Source organism: Cylas formicarius, unplaced genomic scaffold (assembly GCF_029955315.1).
Source record: "Cylas formicarius isolate icCylForm1 unplaced genomic scaffold, icCylForm1.1 PGA_scaffold_9__14_contigs__length_23061073, whole genome shotgun sequence".
Taxonomy (NCBI): Eukaryota; Metazoa; Arthropoda; class Insecta; order Coleoptera; family Brentidae; genus Cylas; species Cylas formicarius.
In genome coordinates this window covers 13,978,111-14,005,381 of record NW_026844365.1, presented here as the reverse complement: position 1 = coordinate 14,005,381, position 27,271 = coordinate 13,978,111, and the positions used below count along the sequence as shown (strand labels likewise).

Genomic DNA, 27,271 nt, shown 5'->3' with positions numbered 1-27,271 from the left:
CAACCCAAAAAAATTATTTCATGTTAGTTTCTATAAATACGCTGCAAAAACCCATTTAAAACAATCTAAGCACAAATTAATTTTTAGTATTTTTTGGAGCGACACTTGCAGCGCCATCTACGTCCTAAACAGCAAATTACAGGGTATTGCAGGAAACTTATGCGCACGCCCAGAATAAGCTACACTAATAGCGAGAGAATTGTTTTTGCGGAAACACAACAAGCAAAAATGTTTAAGAATCAATCAGAATTTATTTGGGATCATCAACGACACTGTACTACTATTTTGATGGAAATATTTTACAGCGACCTACGAAACACTATGTTCAATAGGACCACGGAACTGCTAAGTAGTGAAATTGGAATATATTGAATTTTTTTTTAATAGTGAATTTTTGAGTGGCTTACGGTTTTGCTGACCTGGGAGGAATAAATAGTAGCACTGCTGAGTGACTTTATTTCTAACTTGGATTGATTAAATTGATAGCGAAGTAATGGTGTTTCAATTTCTTATTAGGAATGACTATTTTTGGCTGCTTGAATTTATGATATTAGAATGCTTCTACCTCGGTTTGTACCAAAAATTAGCAGACGAAATAATAAGACAAATTTTGTTAAGACTAATAATGGATTGCTAAAAATGAATAGGGATTCTTTTGTAGTGTTGGTAGAAAAAATAATAAAAACGCCTCATCCGTTTCTTTTTTTCACATTTAGATATAATGAACTGAGTTTTACGATTTATCAACTTTATTGCCTAGGTTATCGCTGTAATTATTGCCAAATGATTCAGTATCACCACAAGCCTTTTATACTACATCCTTGGACCAATTTTTCCGGAGTACCACACTGGAAACGATTATTTTGGTCATATTTCATCATTGTACGATGTCATTTAAATAATACGCGGTATGCTATTTAAGAGAACGATGTCGTCACAGCTTACTGTTAGAAACGGCAACGTTGCAGCGTCTCAAACATTCTAGTTCTAATCTGACCTAACCTACAATTCCAATAACTTGTAGAATGACGTATTATTTTGCCCATTCTTTTCTATCAAAACTTGGAATTTTATCGGAATTTTGTATTTTTGAATGCATATTTGGTGGAAACCCCGTAAAGCAAACTTCAGCAAAAGGCTCTAGGGATATTTTCATCATTAATAATCTTGCGTAAAATGTAAACTTCGGCAGTTTGATAGATCCAGTCATCCACTTTCGCAACGGTCAATCATGGTTTTCTTTTTTTCTTCGTGCCGGAAAATCCCGTCTCGAAAAATCGAACGAGCGGACCGACGCCATCACACATTCAAAATCTCCGACGTCTCCGACGGAATTACGTTTCCCTCCCCCCAAAAGCACGGTAATTAAGTTTGGCCTTTTGCGTCTGTTTGTTCCGAAGAGGAAACCGTTTGGCAGGATGTTATTGATTAACTTAAAGAAAAGTTTTTAATTTCATTTTTAAAGGAAGGGAACGGAGAAGAGGAGAGAAACAGAGAGAGCGTCAAGTAGGCCACTCGGAACTTTTTCACTTATCGAATAAAGTACTTTGGAAGAAAAGTTTCGTCCGTGTTGCCCGCCTCTGGATAGACGGATTTAAAATGTATACCTGCCTATAGATCACCGTTAAAAGTTTCGATGAAAATAGCAATTAATGTTGAATATCTAATGGTTACGAATTCGAGACGTTGATGAGACAGACAGACCTTTAAAAAAATGTTAACGATAGGACAATGGCAATATGAAAAACTGTTGCAGTCAAGTTTAAAATCCTTGACACGAAAACCTAGCGGATCCTCTTGAAAACATGCCTAAATGTCGAATGATATAACCAAATACTTTATTTAGCGGCGATCCACTATCCTTCTGTCGCCTATCCTGCTGATGCATGCTCTTCTTATGCTCTCATTTTTCTCTCTGTCGAACAGTGTTTTTCTAGTTATTCTGCGAAGTAATCTCATTTCCTTTGCCTCTAGTAGTTGTTTGGTTTTTGCTGTATCAGGGTCGAGTTTCTGCAGTGTATGTCATAATTGGTCGCACCGCTGCCTCATAAATTCTTGATTTAGTTTCCACTTTGATATTTTTATTTCGCCATATCGTGTCATTGAAGCATTCTATGATTCTCGCTGCCTTTGTAGCTCGTTCTCTCACCTCCGCCTCAATAACGCCATATCCTGAGATTTCTATGCCTAAATACTTAAATTTCATTTCCTGCTGCATGACATTTATTTCAAATTTCAGTTTGCATCTCAATGATACTTTTGATGTCGTCATACATTTAGTTTTCTGGATTGATATTATCATATTAAATCGATGCAATAGACGCTGTAAATCGTCTTCATTTTCGGCGGCTAATATGGCGTCCTCGGCATAACACAGAATACTAATTTCCTTATAGCCCATTCTGTATCCCATTAGTAAGCGTACATTTCTTATTATTTCATCCATAATGATGTTGAAAAGAAGGGGACTCAGGGCTCGAATTTGATTCGCCTCATATATGTTTTCTATGGTTTTGATGAGGGTCTGTGGGAGTTACCTATTATAGAGGAAATCTACTACGTCTCTTAGCTACACACGGTCTTTTTCAAAATCAAAAGTTTCAATGTGGTGCTTAAGAGATTTATGTCTCTGTAGTTTGAATGCAGTTTTTTTTATCTCTTTTAAACACCAGTATAGTGGTGCTCATTCACCATTCATCTTGTGTTGGTAAAGAATTTTTGTAATTAGGGATTTTAACTGCTGTGTGAGGTATTTTCCGCCACATTTAAGTAGTCCGTTTGAAATGTCATCTTGCCCTGGGCTCCCCCTGTTCTTTAGCTTTCTAGGAGCTGTATTTATATCGGATGTCTCAATCTGTACTTTGTCGTTTGTCACTATTTCAGGTGAGTTTAGTTCAACCTCAATTTCTTCTGATTTGTATAGTACTGACAAATAATTAACCCAAGTTTCTCTTGCTACATGATTTGAGCATTGATCTCTTTTCTTTGAGTTCCAAAAAAGCGCCAAATTTGTTTTGAGTAATGTTGGTTTTTTATTTGACTTACTAGTGCTGTTGTTTCATTTCGGATTTTTTAGGTGGGGTATGCCATCTTTTCCTCTACATTTTTCTTTGATTTCTGGGCAGAACCAAAGGGTTTTATTTATTTCACCGTAATTATTCCTTTTTATATTCCTGGTGCCCAAAGCTTGAGATGCGACTTCTTTAATGTTGTTTTTTAGTTTCTCCCAGGAGGTGTTTATCTATCTATATAGTAATAATAATTATATTATTATAGTATTATATTTTATTTTAAACTGGAAAGGTAATGCAACTAATATCGAATTTGTGAGGCAAATTTTATTTAGTGGGAGACGGGTAGCAATAGCTATGCTTTTTCTTGTCACACGAATGGCAGGTAAGTATAGTAAGATATTGTTAATATTATTTTCCAATTATTTAATGTAAGCCGTTGGCTAGGGGGTATTTCGGAAAATCAATTTATTTTCAGTGGCAGTTACTATTTTTGACGGTGAAAACATTGTGTGGGGGTAGGGGGCAGGGCGGCCCCCTTAAACTTTTTATTATTTTTTGTGGCTTTTAACCATCAAGTCGATTTATTTTATTTATGAGAAGTCCGTTCTGCCCCAGGGTGGGCGTCGTGCCTCACTCTTCCCTACTTATAATGTTATGTAAAATAATTATAATTACTTGTTAAAAAGTATTTCATAAAAAAAAACCTTACTGATTAGTAACCATTTTTCTATCAATTAAAAAATTTGTTATTGGTATTTATAAGGTTTTCGAAAGCTTTGGCTTTAGGCTAAATTAATCGAATTATCCCAAAAATAACACTTTCAATTAATTACGATTCGGTTTTAATAATATTTAATAGCTTTTTTTTTAAGCGGTCCATTTTACTCCTGGTGTTAGGCAAAGGGCTAAAAATATCCAAATAAACAGAATTTGTAATTATTAGAAGAAAAACGAAAAAAAAATTTGGGTAATTTTTGCCCTTGCCCCACTCACCCCTAAGTAATTCATATCATTCATAGCAATCTATCAAAAGAAATTTTATTTTTTTGTTACATGTGTTAATTTTGTTTCGTAAATAAATTTTGCCGAATTTGATGTATTTGCTCGTGTTACTTAGAAATAAAAAATAATAACTATTTTGCTATTCTTTACCTATTGATTTAGTTGTTGTTGGTTAAATATGTATTTATAGGTGAATACCAGTGTACCAGCAAGTTATTTTTAAAACAATAGTCCTGAAAAGTAATGTTCTGATCAATAAATTTTTGTAAAACATTAGAAAAGACTTAAATATTTTAAATTGTTAAGTATATCAATTTGTATGCGTTTTTTTAGGGTTTTTAAATGGTTGTAATATGTTATATTAGTTATAAGAATATAAGTAAATTTTATTTTTTACGAGTATTTAAAGAATATAATTAAAGCATACTGAGTAAATAATTTCAGTAAGATTTATATGGGCAAAGGCAGGTAATTTATTCCATTCTCAAAAACCCAAGAATCCCTTTTCTAGCTGTTTTTTTCTATTTTAAAATTTGGACAAAATATATTAGAAGGAAATAATGAAAATTAACTATAGGGCATTATACATAAAATATGTTCAAAATTGGAGGAGAAATTGGGATATTATCAAAAATGTCGCCATCTTGGAAATAATTGGTCCGGCTGTCCTTTAGCGGCATAATTATTTCCACGAGGGCATTGTTGTAATTTAGTGTATACAGTAGTAATTAGCGAAAACTTTAGGGGAAATGAATGGCAATTACAAGTAATTAGTAGACGTATAGTTCTAATCACTGGTCATTAGTGGAGGCATATCTAGGAGAAATTTTGTGGTAATAAGTATACCAAATTATATCTAATTCTGAATATACGCGCGAAACGGTTCTGTAGAAATAGAAAATTTTGCTTACTACAAGATGGGACATGATAAAGGTCCATAAGAATATATAATAAATATATCTTTTTGTATATAAAGATGAAGTGGCTAAAGTAAATCAGCAGTACAATTTTCTATGTGGCCGCTCTTAGTTCCACTTATATACCCACATAATAATAATAATAATAATAATAATAATAATAATAATAATAATAATAATAATAATGATAATTATATTAATAGTACGTTTGTACCTATATACATTCTAATATCGTTGACAAAAAGGAGCTTGGAGTCAATTTAAAAAAAATCGGGTTCAACCTCCTTGCTAATACGTATTATCAGCAATTTGAAATTATCTGTAGCGAAAAGTAATCAAAGTTGCTAAGATAATACCTGAGTCATAATAATAATTTGGTTTAATAGTAATTAAAATTCACTTGTTGAACAGAAATTGTTTATATCGTCTCTTGAATTCAACCAATGATAAGGTTTTATACTCTTTCGGCATACTATTATAAAGGCGGTAAATGTTGTACGAACAGGATCTTATGACGGGCATATAATAATATATCCACGATGACCTAAACTTAATATATGTGAGATACCAAGAACGCCCAAGAATAATTTACTTTGGAACAGTGAACCAGCTCTCTTCTGTCCTCCTTGTTCTTCAAGTGTCGTCTTCGTTGCGTCACGTAGATTTCTCACCCATGAGTGATGTCTTCTTCCTACACTCCTTTTTCCATGAAATTTCCATTGAAATATCAATTACTGTATTATTGTATTATTGGTATTTCCCTCCCTTCATAACATGTCCTACTTATTACAGTTTGCGTTTTTTCATCGTAAATATAACTTCTTTCTCTTTTCTTATTCTTCTCATGATTTCCTTGTTCGTCACTCAATCGGTGCGTTTTACCCTTAGCATTCTGCGGTATATCCACATCTCGAATGCCATTAGTTTTCCCATGTCCAATTTCTTCAGAGTCCATGCCTCCGCACCATAAATTCTGGTTTTGATTTCTACACAACAGTCGTTATTACTATTTAAAATTGTGCCTAAGTATTTATAACTGTCAACTTTTTCTATGTATTGATTGTTTATAAGAATTTGGTGGTTGTTCTGTGCTGTTTTGGATACTATCACTTTATTTAGTAGTATCTGTAAATAGGGTGAATTGTTAGCCAACAGGACAGTATCATTGCGAATCTTATGTTGTTCATGGCGACTCCATTAATTACAATACCCTTTGTCTCATTTTCTAATGCTCGTTTCATTATTTCCTCTGAGCAAAGCATCAGAAATACCACGCACCCTGTCTCCCACCTCTGCGGATTTCCGTTTCTTCTGTGTTACTTCCTTCCACTGTCACCATCGCTCTCTGATTGAAATAAAGATATGTGATTATTTTTATAACTCTCGTGTCCAAATTATTTTCTTTAGGAATTGTCAGTTGTACGTGTCGGACCTTGTCGAAAGCTTTGTTGGAATCAATGAAGCAGACATAGAATTCTTGATGCATATCCATGCACCGTTGGGCAATAACATTCAGGGCAAAGAGTGCTTCTCTTATTTCTAAGCTATCGTGAAAGCCGAATTGAGTCCCGCTGATATCTTGTTCTCATTTTTTCTATATTCTGTTATGTATCAGCTCCACAAATATTTTTAATTACATTGTCTTGCATTATGTTTTTTGGAATAGGGATGAACATCGATATCAACCATTCTCTGGGTGTTATACCTGTCTTGTATATGGTGTTATATTAGATTATGTATGTTTTCCTCTCTTACCAACTTAATAAATTTAGTGGGTAACCCATCGGGCCCTGCAGCTTTTCCATTTTTTATGGTCTTTATAGCATGGATGGCCTCTTCTTTAGTTATTTCTATTCCATTGTTATCTTTTTCTATTTCTACTCTGAAAAGTTCTTTCATGTATTGCATCCGGTTTTTTACCGTTTCTTCCACTTCCATGATAATTCTACCATTCTGGTCAGTCGGTATTTTCGGTTGTCTCTTTTTATGTAACCTTGCCATTTATTTTACTTTTTTGTGAACACTGAAATTGTCGTGCTTTTCTTGTAGGGCTTCTATTTCTTCGAATTTATTTTTGTAGAATACCTCTTTTGCTTATCTTATCTTTAATCGGATTTCTTTCTGGCGACGTTTGTTTATTAACTCCATAATCTCTGCTTGTTTTTTAACTCCTCTCTTCTCCATTGATAACCAATTAGTCTCGCGTAGTTGGTACGAAACTGCGGCAAATACCGTAAATCATTCTCAAGCAGGATTTTTGGACGCTCTATCTAAGCAAGGTCATTTTTCCCGAATACTAAAGACGTTTATTAGTAAAGTGTTTGTTCGAGAATTCCACTATGCTGCTTAAGTCTTCATTAATCTTTTCTTGTACCTTCTGCGCAACTAGTAGATTGACGAATATATAAAGTTGTGTTCCTCAGCGTGAAGATAATATTACTTGTATAAATGGAGAATAGAAGTGGTCCCAATATTGAACCCTGCGGGACGCCTCGCGTTAGGGTCGTCATTTCGGAATTTCCCAAAAATGAATTTAAAAAAAAGTATATATTTTAATGAAGATTGTCTTGTTCATGAGGTCATGCGATTCCTGGTTCGGGTCCATAATCGGATTCGATTACCCGAACCTAGCACGAACTGGAAAGCCAAACCCCGTTGTCGTAAACGTAAATAAATTCTCCTTAGGAAAACGGGGAACACGCCCGTTAACCTCCAGGAGCGCGCACAGCCTCATGACTATTTCATTAACATAAATTCGGGCCGGCCCGTCCGAAAGTCACCGGCGTTGATTTCCACGTGGAAATCAAGCTTTGTTTATCAATTATTCGCGGGACATTGTCTGCGAATACCTGCGCAATATCAAACTATTAATAATTCCGTTGGGTAAATGGGATTTCGCGTGGGAGCTTGAATAATGAACCGCCAGTCCGACGGGTCTGCCTTTTTTTGACACCGCCCGGATCGATTTGCAGTGCAAAAATGCAGAGACGTAGTGACGCATGGTTTCAACACGCGTTCGAGCCTATAGATAGTACCAGGAAAGAAGAGTTTGATATATGCGTCAGACAGATTTAGTGATAGGAACGACACGAAAAATAAATAAAAGAAAACAAACTTTTAAAATAAAAACGGAATACAATATAGTCAGACTATTTGAACTTAATTAGAATACTCAGGTCTTATTTCTGTTTCTCGTGATGTCCATATCATGACCAACTGCACCCAATCAAATTATTTTTTCAATTTTCTCCATGCTTTTTGGCGTGTAGATTAAAATAGAGTCAATCTTTTAGTTCGTCATTAACCACAGCATCAGACACAACGCCTATTTCAACTACGTCGTACGAATAAATATTTGCCAAATACTAACTAATGAAGATGTTCGGATCGGAATCTGCCACAAACATCTAAAGAGGAAGATAAGATGTATGTGATAAGATGTACGTGATAGCTTGCGCAAGAATGTTGGTCGAAAAAAATGTCGTTACGATCGTTAGCTACCAAGATCCATGTAGAGGAAGGAAGGTAAACCTTTGCAAAGAAGTCAGCGATGCCAATCGGCAAGAACCATAATCGACACCTGAAAAGCGTAATACCAGTGCCAGTATGATTGAGAGTGATATAAATCTATCACTCATTCTTCAGAAAGTGTACTGGACGTTAAAGTTTATGGCATTGTATTTAAATTAATTATTTTTGAGGCACGCAAGGAATCCTAGTTGTGGATGCAAGACGCTTTATCAGCAATTTTACATCTTTAAATCAGTAACACTAGGATTATTGACTTGTTGGCTGTGATAAATTTGTTTTAATTGATTTTAATTTCCCAACTTCAGTCTAAAACCATTAATGCAACTGAATTGTAGCGTGAGGCATAATATAAGATATTTTATTTATATTATGGGAAGTACTTTGGATTAATGTGAATAACAGTCAATCAGATTTTCATGACAAAATTCTTAAAAATTGATTGCTGAGCTGCTCCTCCACGTAAGCATTTATGTTGTCTAACCCTTCTTCGACCTATCATATACCATACATGTTCAATGGGGGGTTCCATAAGTCTGGGGACCTTGCATATCACGGAACAAGGATTACATTAGCATGTAAGAGGAATTTTCTAGTAACTGCAGCGGAATGCGATCTGGCATTGCCTAACTGAAAAATTTGATCCTTAGAAATGCAGTCTCAAATCTCATGCTAAATTGAAGTTAGTATTTTTTTCTATGTCTTCGACCCACTCTTCTACGAACATCGTGAACCAACACTCAAAACTGGAGATTCTTCTTGACGCATCTAAGCCTATTTATAGCATATTTATAGCACAGTGCAATTTCGACGAAGTACAGACCCCTCTATCATCATTACATGTGTTGCATCTCGTAGGCTCTTTACAGGACGTATTGCTAAACGATGTTTAGGCAATAAATAAACTGTATAGCACTAAGACTCTTCAAGAAAACTTAATAAAAGTTGTTTATTTTTTTGTAAGATTAAAAGGAGTCTACACTTGAAACAAGGACCTATCCGACAAAACATAATATATGCAATTTTTGACACAAACTGTAGCATATTAAAAAAAAATGCATACAACTTGGGCGGGAAGTTCGATGGGAACAAACTTATCTATTCAGAGCTTCGCTGGCGAGTTTTTACGGCCTCGAAGAACGCCAAATCAGGAGTGGGATCATTGAATAACAGCTGGCGAAAAAGTCGAGAAGTCGTAAAAACTATCTAGTTGGAGATAAAAACCCATTATAAAGAGAACACGAGCCGGGCAAGGCCCCGAACCTTGTATACACTCGAGCGTATGTTTTTTGCGTCCCGAGTTGTGTTTGCCAGTTCAATTTACAGCTTTGTTTTCCGCGTTGCTCTTTTCTTGTTTTCCCTTTAAATTGGAAGAAAATTGGTGTTATGAAGGTAACGGGGACTCGATCGGGTCTTATTGGATTTTTCCCCTTTAGGGGAAGCGTCGAGTTTTACACGTGTACCGGGATCGAGAGATGTTTGTTCAATAAAGCGAGGAAACGCCGCCATTTCGTTGGTTATAATCGATTAATTATTATTTATTACAGACGGAAAGTGCTTCTCACATTTGTACGCGGTCGTTAACCCAGATATAAAGTTCTTAGAATTCGTCAATAAAAAAAGACTATCGAAAATTTCATCATGCTATTACCTCTGGACGTATAAGGCAGTAACAATTTCAAAACCACTTCCTTAACATACTCTTTAGGTGCTCATCTATAAAATTACCGCAAATGACTCGTTAGTTTTCGATACGCCCAGCGAAATGACGATAGCTAAATCTGGATTTTTTTTTAAAGCTTCTTGCTGCCGGTGACGTCAAATACGAGGGTCAGCGATTCTGGAATGTAGGTTAGCACTCGATAGGTCAAACCGGAACGCGTCGGAAGGCGTCGCGATGTCTGGCGTCAAAATACACTTTTGAATTTCCAAATCGATGGATCGTTGTTGCCGGTAGCGAACTTTAGATGGATTAAGTAATGTCGAGAAAATGCGAATAGGAAAGGCCGTATGGTATGATGGATTGTATGACCTGTACATTTATATTTTACAGCTAAAATAAACAAATTTAGCCCGAAGATTTTAAATAATAGTAGTGAATATCGGGGAATGGCTCCTTTTTCCCAAATCTAAAAAAGATATCTGAATAGAGATTTAACACGAAATGGAAAGATATGGGTCTAGGTTGTAAAAAATAAAGATAAAACAGAGAGTTAAAATGAATTAGAGAAAAGTTTAGAAGATAAAACAGAAGTTTTAAAAAAAGGGAAGTTTGAAGCTAGAGACAGAAAAGTTCAAAACAGAAATTTTCACTAGAATGTTATCAGAGATAGATGAAAATGTATATCATAACATACAAGAGGTTCTTTTCCATTTCGTTTCATCAGGTGCTCATTAATTCCAACAAAAGTCCTTCAAATTTGTTGTAATTGTTAATAGCATATTTTACGTTTTTTTTTAAGAATAGTAAGAGAGTGAAAAATAAGTGCTCACCTTCCATGTTGTGGTCCCACATTGCCGCTGTCGAAAGACGAGCTGGCACTAATATCGCTGTCCTTGATTGCTCCGTTCTCCATGCCAATGGGCGCTATGCATTGAGCTGAAATAGAAAGCGAATGTGTAACAGATGACAATTCTCAAGGTCAAAGTTTCAAGTTCTCCCAGAAATCAATGCACTGACAAAGCTTCTATGGTAATATAGTTCTGGTTTGTTTCAAATAACATGTCAAAACAAAATTAAACTACTGGCAAAGTAACTAACTAACTACTGCCAAAGGTATTAACTTTTTTTCTCGATTTTCCACTGTTTTTTGGACATTGCTATGAAACACGATTAGTGTCCGAAATGTGAACTTACTAATTTCAAATTTGGCATTTGGTCTACTGATGTGATTTATTGAAATTGGGTCGGGAAGAATTTTTTTAAAAATTGAAAATCGCGTTTGCAAAGGTCAAAGAAAAAGACCATTTCCCAAAAACCGTTTATGCAATGTGTATAGCTGTGCCCGGGTTCTGAAAAGTGAAAATTGGAGTCCCCTTATATTGATAATTGACCATAACTAGAAGGCTGTATTTCAGTCATCAGTTTCTGTACATGGCCATGTAGCCCCTATGGACAGTTAAAATTTTGTATTTAAAGTTTTCAGAAGAGATAGTCTATATTAAAAAATGTAGTAGGTGTCTCAAATTTGCAGCTATAGGCCTCAAATTTCGAAGGGATATAAAAGTCCGTACCCACATCTATACTTTAGAAACTCGGCGCAATAAAATATCGGCAAATATTTCTAAATTTTTTGTGTTATTTGGGCTTCAAGAAAAAAATTATTTTCTCGAGAACTATTAACCCAATCGGAAAAATTCTGGTACCAGGAACTGTGGAAGTTCGGGGACTATAAATAACTTTTGTTTCAAGTATTTTTTCGATTATATACAGGGTTTTCCAATTGTGGACACAGATCTGAAAGACCCTGAAAATTGTTTTTTTTTGGGAATAAATTATTAAACTGTAAATTAAAATTCGTAAACAATATAGTTAATTGGTATAAACAGTATTATATGCCGCATCGAGAGCTACAATTTTTGTATTTACGGTTTTCATCTCTCACATACGCTGGTCGAGATATTTAAAAAAATGAATCTGAAAATCGCTATTTCTTGCACTCAATCTGGATGCGATGACATCATTTACTGTTGCAGCGTACCTGGATACGTACCTGGACCTGGATACGTGGGAGATCCGGGGCTCTACTGCGAATATTTTTTCAATTATTTATAGGGTGTTTCGTTTGTGGGCAAAAAATCTTAAAAATGCATTATTATTATTAAAAATCCATTTAAATTATATATGCGCAATCTTGTTTTTTCATCTACTATCTACCTAGTGATGATTAGGTTTCCTCTCTAAATATGACTTTAAAGAGCCAAAGTGGAAGTGGCCTATAATTTTAGAGATTTAATGGATGGCTAATATGCTGAAACCTAGTTTGAGTTTATTTATTTAATCGTGTCTAAACTACAACTTGTAACTAGAAACTATAAGATATTGTTCATATATCACTCCAGTATCTGGCGCATTTCACAGCATTTTCATTGCACGTCCAAAGGTCCCTTGTAGGGATTGACACGCTAGAAGGTGCTCCATTGTCTGGGATATCCCCATTTGAGGAGGTTGTTCTTGGATCTCCCCATTTGGCATCGGAGTCGGTTGAGGGTTTTCCAGGTACCCCAGTCTAAGTCAGAGCCTGCACGAAATTTTTCTTTTATATTCGAGGTTAGGATGTCGTTGACTGCTAGGCGCTGTTCCCATTTTGTCTCCTTGGTAGCAGTTTTTGAGGCTGTGAGTGGCTGTGTAGTTTGTGTTTATTGGATAGAATCTTTACTAACAGACAACCATCATGACTCATCCATAAGCACGCAAAAATTGCTCAGATATTTTATTTTAATAAAATTGTTATAAATCTTACTGAGTAATCTTACTCTGCAAATTACTTATCTTGCTAATCCCTATCAAAGGGGCACGAGGCTAAAATTTTTTATAGGCAGATTCAGATCAAACTACTTCTCAAAATCTCCACTTATTAGAAGGTCTCATGTGTATACCAACCATATTTTTCTGAAAAATAGGGATACCGTTTTATCTTTTAAAGCCCGAATTTGTTTAAAACAAACGTATACAATATCTTGTAATTTTCCTTTGACAATCCCCATTACCTTTAGAATAATCTACGTAAGTTTCCTTTTTCCTGACTAATGTTTAATACGCGTTATGCTATAATTGAACAGCCTCGTCTGCCTTGGGGTTTGTAAAAAATAATAAGTAAATTAATTAAATATTAGATTTGGGATACTTTGTTATGAACCGAAAATAGTACCAACGCAGTGTAACCCGTTACAAGTCACGAAACGAATTTTCGTTTATTTCGACGGTCCCCCGTATATTCAACGGCCTTATCAATATACATTATTTACACACACATACGATTAACGTAATAATTACCCTCAAAAGTGAAACGTCGATCGGTATCCCGATCGGTTTTAAAATTTTAATGAAGCTGACACATGCGGGAAGCGGATCAATTTTTAAATAATAAAAGCGGGATTACGGGGTAATATCAGTTTCCAAATCGATCGGTATTAAGGATTACGTGCCGTTATAAGTGACGAACTAATCCCCGATAATTGCAGGGGCCCGTGCCAATCACGTGGAATTCCCCCCAAACGGATCACAAAATTCACCCCGACGCGTATACTTCTTCACAGTCGTCCGGGGGTGGGGGGTTTTATTTTGCGTTACGGATCGCGTGCACTTTAATTGCGCTTTTTAACGGGCAGAGCAATAGTTCCCTTTCGGTCCTCGCAATACTAGGCTATGATTGAAAGGAAATACAAAATAGTATGTTATGCAACCAGTGCGGAGTGGGGCGAGCGTTTACTAGACGAGTGGCTTAAAAAATTTACCAAACATGTTGCATAGTATACTTTTTCCACGACCGTTAGTTTTTTTGGTACATTTTTGAAAAGCAACACGAATGACATGACATGACCGTCAGAACTGACAAAAATCTCCTAAAACCTCCGATTGCTCCCAAACCCGTGCAATAATATCCAGGAAATATCCGAAGTGATTCGGATCCGTGGGACAAGAAACTCGCGTGGTAAAATGACGCTTCCCGCACGCTAGATCGGTGTATAATGAGCTATTTTACAGAAGGAAGTAGGTAACAGAAACCTTTTTGAAAATAGTTTATCTCAGGAAGTTTATGGGACAAGAATCATGAATTACACATATCCCAGACACAGAGTGACCATGAGTGAGAAGGGTGCGTATTATCAGTGTGTGTGTGAACAATATAAAAACGATTAGAGGTTTAAAAATGTTAAAGAAAACCATTTTTAATTTACTTGTAGACATAGAACCATATAGCGTAGAATAATACTATAGATTTATTTAAAACATCTAGGACAACTACTGTAAACGACACTTTTTCAATGTAATTATGCTTTGAAATAAAGATGATTTATTATATTATAACAAGTGCGGTAAACGGCATTTGTCTCGCGAGTGTATTTGGCACGCGCTCCGCTCGCGCTTAATAAACGAGTGAGATAAAGAGCTTACCAAACTTTTTCTACCATCGTTACAAAAAAGTCACAATTTAACAAATTAAAAATAATAACAGATTATCGGACTACTAAATTTCGTACCATTCAAACAAAATATTTACTAGCTGCCACTGAACCTATTCGTTTATCGTTCTGCTATTGTTGTCTCTTTTTGACTGTGTACGTTAGACAGAGAGAGATGTATTATTGGATATGTCATATAAAAACGGAATAAACGCAATTTTAAAACGTTATGCTGTTTATTTTACTTTTACAATTGATCATTAAGTAGTTTATTTAAAGAAAAAGTCTATAATTAAAGTTCCTAACATTCAATTTTGTTTTGTACTGATGAGACGTAGATATTTGAAAATCGCACAATTAATCTTGTAAAAACCACTAAAGTTCATATGAACGGTATGTAAAATTTCTGTGGGAAACTTAAATTATAAACGTCACTTTACTTACCGACTAGGCCACTAGATTTTAATTGTAGCTCATAGCACGTAGTATTTAAATTTTCTGATATATTTACGAATACGAACTGACAAATGTCAAACCCAAGGCGTGGGAAATATCTCCGAAATTACCCGATTGCTTCCAAATCCGTGTGGTAAAATCCCGGAAATGTCTGAAGTGGCTCGTATTCGTGGGAAACGAAACTGACGTGGTTAAATGACGCTTCCCGCACGCTAGATCAGTGTGTAATGAGGTATTTTATATATAGCTAGCGCCACTAATGCCTTCTACGTATTCTGTAAATAGTTTGAACGACATTCGATGACTAAACTCTTCTTCTCATTAATGATCAATATTTTCACGAATTTAATCTGGAATTGCCATATGGCGGAAATTTTTATGGATCGCCATCGATTTTCTTAGCGTAGTTCAAAGTTAAAGTGTGGATATTTATTAGACAGGGTGTCCCACGTAAGCACTGTGCAATCTTGTAAAATCTTTGTCTATGGATCGATCAAAAATACATTAAAATCTTATTTTGCTTATTACTTCAGCCTAGTCATGGCCAACTTGGACTATTTTACAAAAGAGAGAGAAGGGATTTTTTAAGAATAAATTGACAAATCATTCTCATGAAGGAGTACTTACAACTCAACTATACCAAATTTTCTAGTTTTTAATGCAGGGTGTTTAAAATATCGTCGGCTCTACATCGTGGTAAAAACTTTGACTACGGTTTGATTCTGATATATTTTTTTGTGGGATAATCAAGTAATTCTTGATTATTCTATTGAGAATCTCCAGTAGCTAGTACTAAAAACAAGTTCTTTGAAACCAAATTCCTGCATAGTGCTGAATTAGGCGAAAAAAATTGTTTTATTTAATTTTATTTATTTTTTATTTTATTTTCGTTTTAATACTTTATTTTGATTTAATTGAATAATTAGTTAACATATGTTAAAATGAATGCAAACAAGTTCTGACTGTCTTCGACTTCGACTTTTCTTCGTTTCAGTAGGTCTATTAACTTAATATTGTTAAATATGGTCCTTGTTTTTTTTTTCATTTATTAGAATGCATCCTACATTGTAAAATCGAAAGTGTTTCTCGTGTAAGTATTTAAAAAGGTTACCTTAAATTTCCAATTAAGAAATGTTAGCGGTTTTAATAAATAAAAAACTTTTGAACAGTTTAAGCTTATTCAAATATCTCAAGACACTTTTTCGAACTTCAAAATTCATTCCTTGGCCATTTAAGATAATTACTATATTCATTATACTTTTCGAATGCTATAGATTTAATAATACGGTTATTACAAATAAATCTCCCCTAAAAAATATTTCAAGTCTTTTTTAATATTTTTGAAATTTGTATATTCGTGTTATGTTTGTAAGATTTTAAAATCACACGCAAAAGAATCATTGTTTACAAAATAAATATTTATTTTTTTAAAACTTTGATCATTTGTCTACTTACTTTTAGGTAATCCTGGATTTGATTTAATTTTCAATTTGAAAAAATGCCTAGAAGTACTTCTGGATTTTCCGTTTCAAAAAACGGTGTCAGCGAGCTATGACTTTAGTCGATGCTATATGAAAAATGCCGTTTCAGTAGTTTTTAGTAAGGTCTATCCAGCAAAAAAGGAATTATTAAAATTGAGCTATAAACAAATATTCCACAGGAGTTCCACTTTGTTGCCACTTAATTCTTCAAGAAATTCTTTATAGCCCTCCATATTTGGCACCATCTGGTTGATGTAATAAGGCAATATGGTGTGTTTGGAAGAGATTTCCTTGCCAATTTATTCTTTAAAAAATCCCTAGTAGTACTCCTCTCGCCTCTCTCTGTTGTTAAATAGTCCCAGTTTGCCCATGACTTTAGGTTGACACAATATGCAAAACAAGGTTGTAGTGCACTTTTGGAAGAGTGTACAGTTCTTAAGTGGGACGCACTGTGTGTGATCTATTAAGAAAATTTCGACGTATGTGAGCTATTGCTCTGTTACTGGAGAGTATCGGGCCAAGGGCAGTGTCCTGTGAAAGTCTTTCGCAAATGCCATGAAGATTAAGATTTTCAGGGTAGTATCTATAAACAGTTATCGCTTTGCGTCTTATTAATGTGTTAAGTTTAATTTAATTTAAAATTTAACTTTGGTACCTTATATGGTGGCCAAAACTGCCAGGAGTAGCATCTTCTATAAGCCACAATTATTTTAGTACTTACACGGATCAACAGCTTCGCCCGGGTCCAAGTAAAAAATAAGGAGGATGCAAACTGGTGTCAGCCTGCTCTTCATGCTCCTGGTCTATCGGACGAGGATCTGGCCTCGTAAATAAAGTTAAGATCACGACATGTTTATCTGAAATAAAAGATTAGGTTTACTTAAACAATTCACCCTTTACTTTTTTAAATTTATTAACCTAGGTCGATCCTAGTTTAAAAAAAAAAGAACTGTGGTTTTTACTTTTGAAGATAGAAAGCTTGTAGTGCAAATGATATTGTTAAGTTTTAGCGCGAATCGAAGAAACAATGTAACTAATTACAGGCCAATTGAAAGAATTGAGTTGGATTAAAAGCCAACCAGGAACCAATTCAGTGCCAATGAAAGCAATTACAATGAATTAAAGACCAATTAGGAGACCATTCAGTGCCAATCGAATCAATTCACTTTAATTAAAGACCAATTAAGATACGATAAATTACCAGTCAATTCAGCGTCAGCAGAATATTATGAAATAAGCACTCGACTGCGTACTTATCCGATTTGATAGGGTTGCCATTACCATTAATTAAAGACCAATTAGGAGACCATTCAGTGCCAATCGAATCAATTCACTTTAATTAAAGACCAATTAGCATCTAATTCAGTGCCAGTGTAATGAATTTAGTTTAATTAAGATACGATAAATTACCAGTCAATTCAGCGTCAGCAGAATATTATGAAATAAGCACTCGACTGCGTACTTATCCGATTTGATAGGGTTGCCATTACCATTAATTAAAGACCAATTAGGAGACCATTCAGTGCCAATCAAATCAATTCAGGTTAATTAAAGACCAATTAGCATCTAATTCAGTGCCAGTGTAATGAATTTAGATTAATTAAGTTACGATAAGTTACGAGTCAATTCAGTGTCAGCAGAATATTATGAAATAAGCACTCGACTGCGTACTTATCCGATTTGATAGGGTTGCCATTACCATTAATTAAAGACCAATTAGGAGACCATTCAGTGCCAATCGAATCAATTCACTTTAATTAAAGACCAATTAGCATCTAATTCAGTGCCATTGTAATGAATTTAGTTTAATTAAGATACGATAAATTACGAGTCAATACAGTGTCAGCAGAATATTATGAAATAAGCACTCGACTGCGTACTTATCCGATTTGATAGGGTTGCCATTACCATTAATTAAAGACCAATTAGGAGACCATTCAGTGCCAATCAAATCAATTCAGTTTAATTAAAGACCAATTAGCATCTAATTCAGTGCCAGTGTAATGAATTTAGATTAATTAACTTACGATAAGTTACGAGTCAATTCAGTGTCAGCAGATAAGCACTCGACTACGTACTTATCCGATTTGATAGGGTTGCCATTACCATTAATTAAAGACCAATTAGGAGACCATTCACTGTCAATCAAATCAATTCAGTTTAATTAAAGACCAATTAGCATCTAATTCAGTGCCAGTGTAATGAATTTAGATTAATTAACTTACGATAAAATTCAGTGTCAGCAGAATATTATGAAATAAGCACTCGACTACGTACTTATCCCATTTGATAGGGTTGCCAGTTTAACAGCACATAGGCTTTTTAATGGTCAGTTAGTGTTGGACAAGGACTAAAATTATTGAGCGAACACAAAAACGGAATCAATACTAAAAGATTGCTACCATTCAAATAACTCTAGGATGGTGTAATAAAAGTTCCAAGGAATTAAAAAAATATAACTTTTTAAAATTTCGTATATCTCATTTGAAAAAGTTTGTTATTTTCCAAAAACTTTTAATTTAATGAGATTGCCGCGTTGCCAGACTTATCCGAAAATAATGGCAAATGGCGAATAATGTATATTGCTAATGAAACTCTGTATAGTTTGTTGTTTTCCATGAACTTTTAAATTTTGTCATTACTATTGATTCAACTTCAAGATATGAAAACAATTTAAATAATTTTTTATATTATTATTAAATTGCCAACCTCGGATCTAAAAACTGATAATCAACAACACCTAATCCATAGATACAGAAATGCGTACTTCTCATTCTGAAAAAAATATGAATGGCCTTTTATGGACGCCACGGGAATGCAAATTAGTTATGAGAAAAAAGCTCTCGGCACCTTCCATCTAATGCCAAAATTATGGAAACGCTACGTCGATGATAGTTTTGTTATTTCCTTAGACATTTAAACTCTATACACCCTCACATACGTTTTACCATTGAATTAGAAACTAATAACAACCTCCCATTCTTAGATACCCTTATCAATAGAAAATCAGACATAAGCGTTTACAGAAAACTTACGCACACAGACTGATACCTTAATGCACTGTCACATCAGTATCCGGCCCAAAAATCATCGGTTATCATCTCTCTTGTTTACAGAGCCGAGTCACTGAACCCAGAATTAAAACACTTTACCTTTGCTCTTCTTTCTAATAATTTTCACATTAAAGATATTAAGCATTCCATCACAAAATACATTTCACCAGAATCTTTCAATAGCCATGAATCCGAAAGCAATCCCACACTTTCCACTATTGTCCTTTCTAACGTTCAAAACATAACATCACCGAACACATATCATAAGTTCTTAAGAAATCGAACGTCAAAACCAGATTTACCACTTTCTCAACATCTTTGGTCGGTCAAAGCCAAAATTCGATTTGAGATACCAGCATTGCATGCATATGCAGTAAAGATAAACCGGACGAAAAAAAAATGGACTCAAAGAACATGAAAGAGCCTTAAGACAAATAAACCCCTTAGCAGTTGCCGAACACAATCAGAAAAAGGACATAAAATGCTATTCGATAAAACTAAAATTCTTGAATGTAATCAATTCTTCTACCAAAGAAAAATCCGACAGTCTGTAGAAATCTATAAGCAATCTAACAATCTTAACCGCAACTCAGGTCTCTAGCTGTCACCAATATGGGAATCAGTCATCAGAGATGGTGTTTAAGCCCCTCATTTATCTCCGACCCCCTCAAACAATATACAGGTACAGAGTAAAATGCGAGCCAGATTCAGTTAAGTTCTGAAGAAGCCAGCAAGATGATTGCCGAACTGTCAGCAAATTCGACACAACAAAAACCGGTGCAGGGTAAATCCAGAAGTTTTGTAAATAATAATTGATTATCGCTTTTATCATTTTCATGATTAAATGATGATTTAACAAAAGAAGCAAACGAGAAATATAAATAAACGTCAAATCCGGTAAGCACCCCCCTCTCCCTTTAAAGAAAAAAGCCCCTTCGCCGTTCGTCGACGCAATCGGAACCGAACGTTGAATTCGAAATCAGACAATCAAGTTGGCGGATACGTTTCGTTTGACGTTTATCGTCACGCGCGCCTGAAATCCGACACCACCCACCCCCGCCCCAATAAAATCATCTCTTCCATAATACCCGCGCGGCGGTCCAAAATTTGCATTCGTTTTCGACAAAGGCGCATAGGCGAAACGCACCACCATTAAGCGTTCGCCTGGAACAATCGACTTAACCGCTGGAAATGTTGTTCCGTCTACCCGTATTTGCCTAATCTTATTGGGAGGTATTGCTTTTACTTTATTGACGGGGGACCCCGCGGTGGCAGCGGCTGATCGGCTTTCGGGGTGGGATAACATTGACGGAGTTGGCGAAGGTGCCAAAATAAACGATCAAGTAAAAGATTTTCCGATAACACTGCTCGATGTTTGGCAACAGCGCACTAAAGGTCTAAAGTCTCACGTTATCTCTGCCAGCAGTATTCAGATGTAAGCTTAACATCAAAACAATTAACTCGTCTACTTCAAAAGAAGTCCTTCAAGTTTCCATCAGAGTGAGCATTAACTTCTCCTAGAATCTTTTTGCTAACCGACATCTGAATCTGCAGCTATACTATATTGCGTTGTTGCATCCTTTCCGTCTTCACCTATGGCTGCGAAAGTGGACATTCAACAACTCACTAGAGGATCGCTCTCCAGCGCACTTGTAATGTACTTAAGTCGTCCTATCTCGTTCGAATCCTGGATGTAAAGAACAACCAATGAGAAGGTACTAGGAAGACCAGAAATGAGGTCAGAGCGTTATTACTTCCCTAGACTTGTTATCGAAGGCAAAATTTCCGTGGGAAGAAGACACAACTCACTGGTGCTGTTGAAAGAACACAATTTACTAACATGTCGCGATCGCCAACTTATATTACCAAGACAAATAACTAGCTGAATTTGTTGGAACCCGGAGAAGTTGCAATTAGTAATTTGTGATATTTTTTGGTACCAATTCATAGACAATTTAGTTGAATTTAGAGATGTTTGATGTTTGATAAACCGAAGATATCGCAACGCAGTTGTATCCTGTAAAACCTACCCAGGCGCAGACATACCGTCAGATCACAATCTGTTGTTGGCACGCACTAAACTCCGATTAAAGAAAATCGTCAAAGAAAGGCACTCAAGACGCATTAACGTACGGAAACTCCAACAAGAAAACATACTACAGCGAACCAGAGATAAAATTAACAACGAACTAGGCAATATCTCACAAACAAGCAATCACGGAACAGAAATAGAAGACCTTTGGAATAGAATAAAAACATCCATAGTCTCCGTCACGGAAGAAGAGCTGAGGCAGGATAAACAGGCGAAGAGACAGGAATGGATGACGGATGCTATACTGGAACTTATTGAAGAAAGGAGACAATATAGAAACAGGGATATGGAAAAATACCGAGAAGTGCATCGGAGAGTTCTGAGAAAGATCAAAGAGACCAAGGAACAGTGGCTGCAAGAAAAATGTGCTGAAATTGAGATACTGGAGGCAAAACACGATAGTTTTAACCTCCACAAGAAAATAAAAGAAGCAGCAGGACGATTCCAAAGACGGAATACAGGAGTTCTCCTCGACTCAGACAACAACACCATCACCGAAGTCGACAAAAAACTAGCAAGATGGAAAGAATATATGCAGAAACTCTTTGGAGAGGAAAACGTAGACAATGTGGCTGCAACGGTTAACACTGAAGGACCTACCATCACACAAGAAGAAGTGGAAGCAGCTATCAAAAGGTTAAAAAACAGCAAAAGCCCTGGACCAGATCAAATACATGGAGAAGTCCTGAAGCTACTGGACTCCGAACAAATAAAACTGATAACCACCCTTTTTAACAAAATCTATATAGATGGCCAACTGCCAAAAGATTGGCTGATGTCAACATTTATCCCGTTACCCAAGAAAGCGAACGCAACTAAATGCTCAGAGTACAGAATTATAAGCCTGTTGAGTCATGCTTTAAAGGCCTTCCTCAATATAATACAAGCACGAATTTACAAACGACTCGACGAGAACATAAGTGCTAATCAGTTTGGCTTCAGGAGAAGACTTGGCACTAGAGAAGCCTTGTTCGCCATACAAGTGCTGATCCAACGAGCACGGGACGTCAATACAGACGTTTTTACTTGTTTCATAGACTTCGAGAGGGCTTTCGACAGGGTTCGGCACGATAAGCTCATCACAGTGCTACGAGAATCAGGAATGGACAACAGAGACACGGAGATCCTAGCAAAACTATACTTACAACAAAAGGCTATGGTTCGAGTAGAAAACACAACGTCAGCAGAATTTAGCGTTGGAAGGGGAGTGCGCCAGGGCTGCATACTATCGCCTCTCCTGTTTAACGTGTATTCAGAACATCTATTCAAGGAAGCATTGGATGATACAGAGGACGGACTTGTAGTAAATGGTCAAATTATAAACAACTTGAAATATGCGGATGATACCGTTCTTGTGGCCGACACTGACGAGGGGCTTCAGAGACTTGTGGACCGAGTGGCGACTGCATGAGAAGGATACGGTATGAAGATAAACTGTAAAAAAAAACACAAATATTAATTATCAGTAAAAACGATATTGGAAACCTATAGTTTACTGCAAACAACGAAGCCATCAAAACAGCAGAGACAGTTACATACCTGGGCTGCACTTTGAACAAAGATTGGGACCACTCTCGAGAAATAAAGTGCCGAATCGAAAAAGCAAGAAGCACATTTAACAAAATGAGAAACATACTCTGTAACCTATCCCTCAGCGTCCGCACTAGAATAAGGGTCCTGAACTGTTATGTTCTCTCGGTCCTCCTTTATGGGACAGAAGCATGGACCCTTACCGATGCCTCGTGCAAACGTATAGATGCCTTCGAGATGTGGTGCTACCGCCGCATCCTCAGAATTTCGTCGGTACATCATGTGACAAATAAAACGGTCATTGAGCGCATCTTAGGAGAAATGGAATTCCTAGCAAACATCAAACGCAGAAAACTGGAATACTTTGGACACATTATGCGCAATGAGAAATACCACCTACTCCAACTCATCTTACAGGGGAAAATAGAGGGTCGACGATCGGCAGGACGCAGAGGAATATCGTGGCTGCGGAACCTACGTGCATGGACTGGAATGACATCAACAGCCCTATTCAGATCCGCAGTAAACAAAGTAATATGGACCAACGTGATAGCCAACGTCCACAGAGGACCGGCACTTTAAGAAGAAGAAGAAGAGATGTTTCCTTTCTTCTTCTTGTTCCTTCCACTCCTCCAGATAGATTTATTTGTAGTACAATTTATAAAAAACAGATTTGAGGCGGGAGCCATTTAGACTTCTTAAAAGCCCACTCTTTAAATCGCCAAATATATATACACAATTTGGATAGGAGAAAATATTCAAGCAACAGCAGTGTCAACGATATTAACATAGTACTAGTAAAAAAACCATTGCCGACATTGCATTAAACAAAAAGATTAATTCATAGAATAAAGAATAGTATTGTTGTAATGTTTAAGCTGACTCCAATCTTGTATGGTTGTCAAAGATATGTGGCAAAGTTATTCATCCATATACCACATGATATAGTAAAGAACTAAAGAATAATGAAGTAAGAATTTTAAAAGCAATAAACTTGTAACTTTCGCTTTGATATACACCCAGAAGAGTATGTTATGCAACAAGTGTGGTAAACGGGTCACGATGAGCGATCTACTCAGCCCAAACAGAAAATTATATTTATGCTAGTCGATGAGATGAGTGAAGTAATATCACATACAGCAAATTGGAAATATTGATATAATCGAACCTGGTACGTGAAATAGAACTGAGAAAGAAAATTACCATAATATGTTTTAGAAGATGATTTATTAACAATAGGAATTATATCAGCCGAAAAATTCTGAGCTCAAAATATTAAAATTTAACCTCAGATAAAATGGCTGCTTACTGATTTACAGGGCGGTTGACATGAAAATTTAAGAATTATTTTTCCACAGTACGTTATTTTAGTATTTTTAAGGTAAAACAAGGTTGTTTTTTTACTAGCAATATAGTACAGGTTCGTAAAAAAAGTCATGAATCCTTCAATGTGAGATCCAGGTAGAGAGGCCCTTACAAGTAATAGTTAGAATAAGAATAAATTTAAATTTGTCATGTCAAAAGTAAAACTGTGACACCCTTTATCTCCAAAAGAAGATAAGATTTACCCATTTATAGCAAGAAAACAGCCTGTATATATTTGTGATATTACTGGGCAAGTCTATTACAATCACGCCATCTCTGTGGCGGTTTGAGAACTTTTCCAAAAACCCTCGTATTTCAGCTACCGAGCACTGGCATTAACCGTCGTTATGACGGTAATCAATTTCAACGCCCCAGTAATTATCTCGAAAATATGAAACCGCGAACGAGGTACTTTAATTTTATCCGTTAGAAAACCATTTGCAAGTGTTGATAATTTCCCGATTTTCTTCGCTTTCGACGCCATTAACGCCGTTTCCCGCGCACTCAGCGTGGGACGTACTACTACTACTACGACTCCGCTCGACCGGACAGGTATTCGCGGAACGACCCATAATTTAAGAGCATATTTAAAATTTACACCCTCTTAACACCCAGTCACTTTTACATATGTAATTATATCGTTCGCAATCTGGTCGAAGCGATTATGTTCGCTTATGGTCGGTGTTGATAAGTTATGCTCGAACGGGAGCGGTAAAATCGACTACCGGACTTGCCAGGCAATTTGCTCTTATCGATTTTAAGAGCAGGTGCAGTTCGCGCCGTTAACAAACGTAAATATCTTTTGATAATTTCATTACTTGGAAAGGCGTAAAGACGTAGAGATATGCAGGGCGTCCTATTTTAAAGGACACTGCCACGATATTTCGCCAATATTTACAGCGACATGTGGTAAAACTATAGAATTTTCAAAATGACAATCTCTAAATAGTAGCGAACATTATTATTAAGTCTAAATATCCAGACATTACAAAAATGATATATTGATATATGATAGGATCTCTCTCTCTCTCTCTCTCTCTCTTTAGCACTGACCGCCAATGGGGATTGTAGTGGTCAGCGTAACATCATGTCGTGATGTGCTCTATCGATAGAGTCGAAGAGCGGTCACGTGGTTGTACTTTTCCTTATTATATATCCAAAATATTTTAGTTGTTTTAGTCGGATTATACCGGAAACCCTGTTGGTAGTATTAAGGTCATTTATAATGGAGACGTTTGTACCGCGGTGGTATCGATCTTCTTACGTTTCGCCTATCTGAGAGTCCACGATTCGGAGCCGTACGCCAATATTGGGGCAACCAGATAGTTGACTAGCCGGTTTTTGAAGACTCTTGAAATCTGGCGGTCTTTCCAGTATAACACCTCTCCCTATTTGTCAATAGTGATCCCAGGTATACGTATCACTCAAGGACTTCAAAGCGGTCAATACGAGGGTTATTATGTGGTCTATCAATTATCATGATTTTGGTTTTTTGTGTATTTAGTTAAAGACTGAGCCGATTGCTTTCATTTTCTACCCTATTTACTAAATTGATTAACCCTTCTAGACTGCTAGCGAGTAGTGTTGTATCATCTGCAAAGCGTATGTTATTTATTTTTTGATCATTTATTGAAATGCCTCCTTCCCATGTTTTTAGAGACCTGCTCATGATGTATTCACCATATATGTTAAATAGTTGAGTAGAGAATATACACCCCTCTCTGACAACTTGTTCAAGGGTAAATTCCTTTCAAGCTTAATCCAGTGTTCTAACCGATCCTGTAGTATGCTAATACAACTGGATGAAATAAGGTGTTGCGGTAACCTCACTTCCTTTAAGATTTTCCACAGGTGGTCTTTATCGCAATCTTTTTTATTGTCTACGAAACAAATTGAATTTCCTTGCTTTCTCTCTGACTTGGGGCATATTCAGAAGATGTTCACGAGTGCCACTGCCCTTGGCGGAAGGTGCTTGTTCTGCTGGAATTTCTCTTTCTAGAAAAGCTTTGAGTCTTTCTTTTATAATGTGCAACATTACTCGCATGTAAGATGAGGGAAATTGTGCAATAGTTATATGTATGCTCCCTTTCTTGGTGAAGTGTGTTCAGCCGTCAGGTCATTCTCCTGTGTGCTATGTGCATGCAGGTTCTTTAACGGCTTTTATTATTTCTGCTATCATTAGGCCTGAACCTGATGCTTTACGGTATTTTAATTTGTTTATGGCCAATTCGACTTCTCTTTTAGGGATGTGCGGTTCTTTCTCTGAATTTTCGTGGTGATTGACACGGTTATATTTTTCTCTGTCTGTATGATCTCCACACCTCTTTGTTCTTAGAGTTCCCTTTCGTTCTTCGATTGCCCAATTTCTGGTTTTAAAGTCCCTCGTAAGATTTTTTTTTGAAGAGGTCTGTTAGAGGTTGGTTATTTAGACTGTGTCCCTCGATTTCTTTCCACATAGAGTAAAATTGCTGTTTGTCTCTTTTTCCTTCTTGCTTTATTGCTGTATTCAGGTATTTTAGATCTTTAATATAAACGAAAAAAAAAGTTAGCAAAAGTAAACGTAAGATCAAAACTGAAGAAAATTGGAAAAAATTGGCCTGTGTGTCTGGAAATAAAATATTATGAAATTAAAAAGCAAGAATGAAAAAAGCACTACCGAAACTGACCGAAGGGAAACACTTTTTGAATCGAATTTAAGTCATGGAAA

The 27,271-nt window shown here is 36.1% G+C and overlaps 1 protein-coding gene across 4 annotated transcripts in view; it reads right to left on the bottom strand.

Moving 5' to 3' along the window:
• Nucleotides 1–27,271, bottom strand: part of LOC132707326 (discoidin domain-containing receptor 2-like) — a 212,032-nt gene that overhangs the window by 48,223 nt on the left and 136,538 nt on the right. For all 4 annotated transcript variants that reach the window (XM_060679126.1, XM_060679129.1, XM_060679127.1 and 1 more), the window contains 2 exons: nt 17,246–17,381; nt 10,955–11,060 (listed from right to left, as the gene is read on the bottom strand). In XM_060679126.1, the coding sequence (XP_060535109.1) occupies nt 10,955–11,060; nt 17,246–17,318 (179 nt within the window). In that variant the 5' untranslated portion in view covers nt 17,319–17,381. The remainder of the gene's footprint in view (nt 1–10,954; nt 11,061–17,245; nt 17,382–27,271) is intronic.